The sequence below is a fragment of the Arachis ipaensis genome, chromosome B10 (genome assembly GCF_000816755.2).
Source record: "Arachis ipaensis cultivar K30076 chromosome B10, Araip1.1, whole genome shotgun sequence".
Classification (NCBI taxonomy): Eukaryota; Viridiplantae; Streptophyta; class Magnoliopsida; order Fabales; family Fabaceae; genus Arachis; species Arachis ipaensis.
The window spans coordinates 20,083,741-20,089,907 of NC_029794.2; the positions used below are offsets into that span (position 1 = coordinate 20,083,741).

At 26.4% G+C, this 6,167-nt stretch overlaps 1 protein-coding gene across 1 annotated transcript; it reads left to right on the forward strand.

Moving 5' to 3' along the window:
- Window positions 3,267-5,417, forward strand: LOC107620304 (putative ETHYLENE INSENSITIVE 3-like 4 protein). Its single transcript, XM_016322485.2, has 2 exons — window positions 3,267-3,661; window positions 4,006-5,417. Exons 1-2 carry the CDS (start codon window positions 3,337-3,339, stop codon window positions 5,202-5,204), a joined length of 1,524 nt encoding a protein of 507 aa, XP_016177971.1. The 5' UTR covers window positions 3,267-3,336; the 3' UTR covers window positions 5,205-5,417.

The window sequence follows — 6,167 nt, forward strand, 5'->3', positions numbered from 1 at the left end:
AGAATACAAATTAAGATTACTAGTAATAGAAAATTTTAAATAATTTATTTTAATAAATACATAATAAATGTATTGAGAATTTAAATTTTATATTTTTTATAAAAATATTTTTAATTTATATCTTTATCATCCACTCCACACACAAATATCAGTTAATCCTAATTTTTATGATTGATGCAATTGGGTGACACGCAAAAATTGAAATTGAGTTTGATTGATAGAAAATGTTGAAGAAGACGATCATACAAGCAATTTAGGATTTTTATGTATTTTTTCTTTAAAATTAACATAATTTTAACAATGAAATATTTTTGTCAAAATAAAATTATTTTAATGAATATAATATTAATTTTTTTATAATTAATTTTATAAGCATTCAAATTTTTTATAATAAAAAAATAACTATTTATTTTAATTAATATGGACTGGGTTTCATTATTCAATCTCTCTTTTATATTGGTATAAGACTTTTGTAAATAAAATTATTGTAACTCAATTGGAATATTTATTTTGAGTTACATAGGCAACATTTTAAGATTATGTTTGCGTTTTCATACCATGAAAGTAACCCATCTCTCTAAAGAATGGGCATAATGTTCTTTTCTACGTACAGTACTGCAATTCAACCTTGTCCCTTCGTTGGATTATTGATCACATATATATTAATATTATATTTATTGAACTATATTATATATGGTACGGGTCTTTCTATCCATTCGTATTACACATCAAAATTAATCTGACCACGTTCTTCATTACATCATGCAAAACTCATTAGCATAAGAATGCATGCACAAGTCACAAATAACAAATCTGCTCTTATCATTTTTATTTGTCACATGAATTCAGTTATTTCTTACTCAACAAAGTTACAAAAAAAATTGCTATTTGATTGATGCTTAAATATGTATCAGAAAGACAAAATTTAATAATATTTACTTGGTTTATGTTTTCGTGAACGGTTTTGATGAGTAGAAAATTATTTTCGTAATTATTATTATTATTATTATTATTATTATTATTATTAATGCTTTATTTTAATAGTCTATGACTGAATAAATATTAATTATATGTGTTACTTTATTTAAAAATAGTTATTAACAGATTTATTTAACATGTATTTTAAAGATATATGTTAGATAATTCATTTTTATTAAAAAATCTAAACATTTTACTTTTAAAAGATTACATAATAAATATATTAAAAACTTAATTTTATGAGTTTTTTTATAAAAAAGTTTAAATTGATAATCTTAATTTGTGCTCTTAAATACATATGAGTTAATACCTAGTTTTATTAATTTTGACATGGATTTCATAATAATTTTTAGATAGTTGTAATTTTAATTACATGGATTAAATAATTGAGTAAATTTAGTTTCATTTACAAAATTCAATTATGTTACATGTACAAAAAAAATTAGTCATCGTATACAAAATACATATTTAGTGATTCATAATTTTTTTATTATGCTATTATAAAATAGTTTTATTATTTGATTATCTTATTATGGTAAATTTAATTATTTTTCTGATTAATTATTTAATTAAAAAATATATAAAATAATATACATAAATATATACAATATACATACGTATTTGAGTTTTACTGTACACATAATATTTTTGAATTTTCTTAGAAGATAACATAAAGTTTACACAATATTTATAAACGCTAAGTTGGTCTTATTTTTAATGGTATCATTAAATAGTTAAGTATTTTTATCAACTAATTCAAACTCAATAAAAATTACTTATATAACGACACACGTGAATTACATACTTATTTTTTGGTATATTTTTTTTATTGTCATTCTTTATTATTGTTGTTACTGTGTTTTTTTATTTCTCTCCCTTCTATTTCTCGTGGTTATTGTTACCTAGATTTTTTTTAATTATTTAATTTAAGATTGATGGTAATTAATTATAGTAGGAATACATAAGGAGTACATAAGGTTAATTACAAAACATTTATTTTCTACTATAATTAATTACCATCAATATTAAATTAATAAAATGAAAAAAATCTAATTAATAATTATTGCAACATTTTTTATTTTTTTTTATGTTTAATTTTTTTCTTCTTTTTATTTTTGTTTTTATTCATATTAATCAGGTGAAACCAGAATAATTAGGAGAAGGTGAAACAAGAAGGAGCAGAAGGAGAATTTTAATTTATGCATAATTTAATAGAAAAATAGTATCACAACTTTTTAACCGTGACACATATTCTTATTAAGAGGATAGAAAAAGATAAATTATGAGAATGTGAAACAACAAGGAAAAAAATGAAGAATGAGAAGAAGAAGAAGATGATGATAACGAAGAAGAAGAGGAGAGAGAGTTTTGAATTGTGTATAATTTATCAGAAAAAATTATTAAAAATTTTGTACTATAATACAGAAAATTTTTTAATTGACATAAGAATTTCTTAATTTTGACCCAGAAATTCTTTAACCGTGATATCATTTCCAACTAAATAAAGTGGTATTGATGTTTTTTTAGTTCTGAAACACATTTAAATATATTTTGTTGATTAAATGAGTTAAAATTTTGGATTTATGATTTTTTATTTAAAGATTTATTGTGTCTTATATCAAAAGAAAAAGTATAGGTGTTGTTTTCAATTAAATAATGTGTTTTTGTTATTATTGAATTGATTGTATAATATTAAACTAATATATATGAGATTTGGTCATTCTTATGTCATTTGAAATAATTTGATATATCTTTTAAATTAAAGTGAGGCAAGATATCAAATATGATCAGATATATACACCGGCCAAGATACGAGTAGGAAAAAGAAAAAGAAGAAAAGAAGGAAGAAAAGAGAAGAAAAAAAAGAAAAGAAAAGAAAGAAAAAAAAAAAAAAAACCACAACAGCCTACAAATGGTGTAATTTTTTTTCAAACATTAGTGACGGTAAGAATTATAATTCTAATTACCCAATATTATTACAAATTGTGCATGCAAACAGAACCGCCTTATCTTTTTCATTATCTCACTCAAACAACTTTTAATTCTCAGGTTAATTGTACGTTTACCAACCTTTCCAAAAAAAAATATAAACACTCTACAATTTTCATCTCGATAATGTCTACTTTATCTCTATTACTCTTATGAATTATTTATTTGAATACAATTTCATTAGGCTAAGATTATTTTGCTCATGTTAGATTCTTCTAACACCGCCATTCTACAACCTTCGTGGATATCTATATATACGCATATAACTTTCACGAGTTTTAATAACATAATATCAATTATTCTTATCTACTCTTCTATACACATATTTTCCACACTTCACTTGACTTCTTTTATTAAAAAAAAATCATCATGGTGGTGATCCAAGAAGAAATGGATCCGCCCTATGTTCAATTGTCCGATACAGAAGACGAGGAAATTGATGCTACTGCGACAGCAGAAGATGAAACTATAAATTATGAAAATCTGAAGAAGCGCATATGGAAAGACCGTATCCTTCTCCAGAAAATGAAGGAGAAACTTAACATGGACGAATTTGAAAACAAAGAAGCCAAACAAGAAGCGTCCAGGAAGAAAAAGATGTCTAGGGCACAAGACTCTGTCCTCAAATACATGGTCAAAATAATGGAGGTTTGCAAAGCTCGTGGATTTGTCTATGGCATCGTCCCCGAAAAAGGTATAGAATTACACCCTTTCTTTCAAAACAAGCGTTTCTTTTTCATTTAATTTTTTTAATTAAAACTTAACTATGCATAATTTAAAAGTTTAATTTGAAAGGAGGAATAATAATTACGTGAAATTATTTTTATGTAAAATTAATAATAATAAAATAATAATTTAATTAAATATATTAAATTATTTAAAAATTCTTAATTATAAAGGTTTATATTTGAGTTTTTTTTTAACAATTAATACAAAAATAATTTTAATATTTTTGTATGTTTTTATTAAAAAATATTTTATTTCTGTCGCACTTCAGTTTTAACTTTGATATTAAAATATTTTAATTATAATTTATAGGTAAACCAGTTACTGGCAGCTCGGATAGTTTGCGAGAATGGTGGAAAGAAAATATTAGATTTGACCAAACTGCTCCTACAGCAATTGCAAAGTATTTACCGTTACTTGAAAAGGGAGAGTTAGATGAATCGTCAAGCATACACCTTCTCCAAGATCTTCAAGACACAACACTAGGATCTCTTCTTTCAGCACTAATGCAACACTGTGTGCCGCCACAAAGGAGGTACCCTTTGGATAAAGGCGTGGCCCCGCCGTGGTGGCCTAATGGGTCAGAGGCATGGTGGGGTGAACAGGGCCTTTTGGCTCAAGAAAACGGGCCACCACCGTACAAGAAACCCCATGATTTGAAGAAGGCATGGAAGGTTTCGGTTTTGGCTTCAGTTATAAAACATATGTCCCCTAACTTGGAGAAATTGAGAAGGCTTGTGACTCAATCAAAGACCTTGCAAGATAGGATGACTGCCAAAGACAGCGCTACTTGGTCCAAAGTTGTGAACAAGGAAGAAGCTTCGTTGAGACTTACCAACAAGTGTCTTAAGATTTCTCATTCTTCGCCTAGCGACGAGGAGAATAATAAAGAAGACGGTGAAGGAGAAATCGAAGTCTTTGAGTCATCCCCAATAAGCTCTATTAATAATTCTCTTGATCATGTTCTGTTTGGTGGTGACGGCGGGAGTAGCAACAATGGAGACAGTGAAAAAAGAAAGTGTAATTTTGATAGTAATAATAATGGTAACAACTTTGTGGACAAACTACTGTATGCATGTCAGAACGTAGATTGTCCACAAAGCGATTTGTCTTTGGGATTTAAAGACAAGAATTCAAGAATGGACCACGAGTCGATGTGCGCTTTTCGCGGTGCTACTCTCAATCATCAGGAAAGTAACAGCAGCAATGAAAATTCGAAGGCTTTCCATGATTATCTGTCGAGTGAGGAGAGGATGACAAGTGTTGGAGATTGGATGAATATGGAGGTAGCCAAGGCCAATGACAACAATAACAATAATAATAATTTTGGTGACACTGATTTTGGCGATATTGATATTATGAACAGGATGGAAGAGATTGCAGGTGAAGCTTTTGGTGAGGACAATTTAGGGTTGTGGCCGAATGACATTGAAGGTTGTGAGTTGCTTGCGGCATTGGAGATGGTTAGAGCAGATAGCGTGATAGATTCCACTCATCAGAATAATAAATAAAGCTTGATCATATTTCCCCACATGACAGCCATCTTCTTGACCAAGAAGCAACTACTTCATCACTTTGGGACTATACTACTACTTCGTTTAAGAGCAACAACATTATATAATTACTTTTATATGTTTAAGAATACTGCAGTTTCTATGTATTATTAATTAATTATTAGTCTTTCTACTATCACATTATCATACACAATATGCTCACATATAATTAAATTGATTAATTACCTTATGTGAGTTATCTATAGTTATAAGTTATTATAGCATCCAAAAAATGGTCCTGTTATATGTAATATTGGTATTTTTAAATAAAATATTATTTTATTATGGATATGATTTGTATGCATGTGTTGATCATTAATTATATGTGCTTTGAAATACTTTAAAGTTAGTTGATAATTAAAGTAAACAATTTTCTAAGAGAAATGTTAGGAGTAAATTTTTTTTAACACATTTAGCCATATCTTATTTTTTATTGTTAAAGAATTAGAATTTAGCATTTAGAGTTTAAAATTTTGTTAATCATGTAACACAAAAATATGTTTTTTCAACTTCAAAAATATTTTAGTTATGTTATTTTTAATATCTTTGTATTTTTATTTCTCTATCTATTAAATGTTTACTTTTTGTTTTTCTTAATATCACATAAGTTCTATTTATTTTCATATATTATACATGTTTATTTGTTTTAACATAGATGTTTACTTATTCATATAAAATATAAAGTAACAATGTGGATGTGTTTACTTTTTCATATAAAATACTTTAGTAATAATGTGATACAATAGGTAAAAGAAAATTATACAATAAGAATAGGAGAGCATTTGAAAAAAAAAAATTAACCTCCAAAATAAGAGAGCATTCTTTGGTTAGTCTATCAAGCATAGTTATCAGAATCGACTTAATAATTGACCTAATTAAAATATTAGATTATTGAATTACTAATTCAATGGTTGAGTTCCT

Coding starts and splice junctions, on each gene's coding strand:
- LOC107620304 (XM_016322485.2), top strand. CDS start 3,337: ATGGTGGTGATCCAAGAAGAAATGGATCCGCCCTATGTTCAATTGTCC. Junction 3,662..4,005: donor TGGCATCGTCCCCGAAAAAG/GTATAGAATTAC, acceptor TATAATTTATAG/GTAAACCAGTTACTGGCAGC.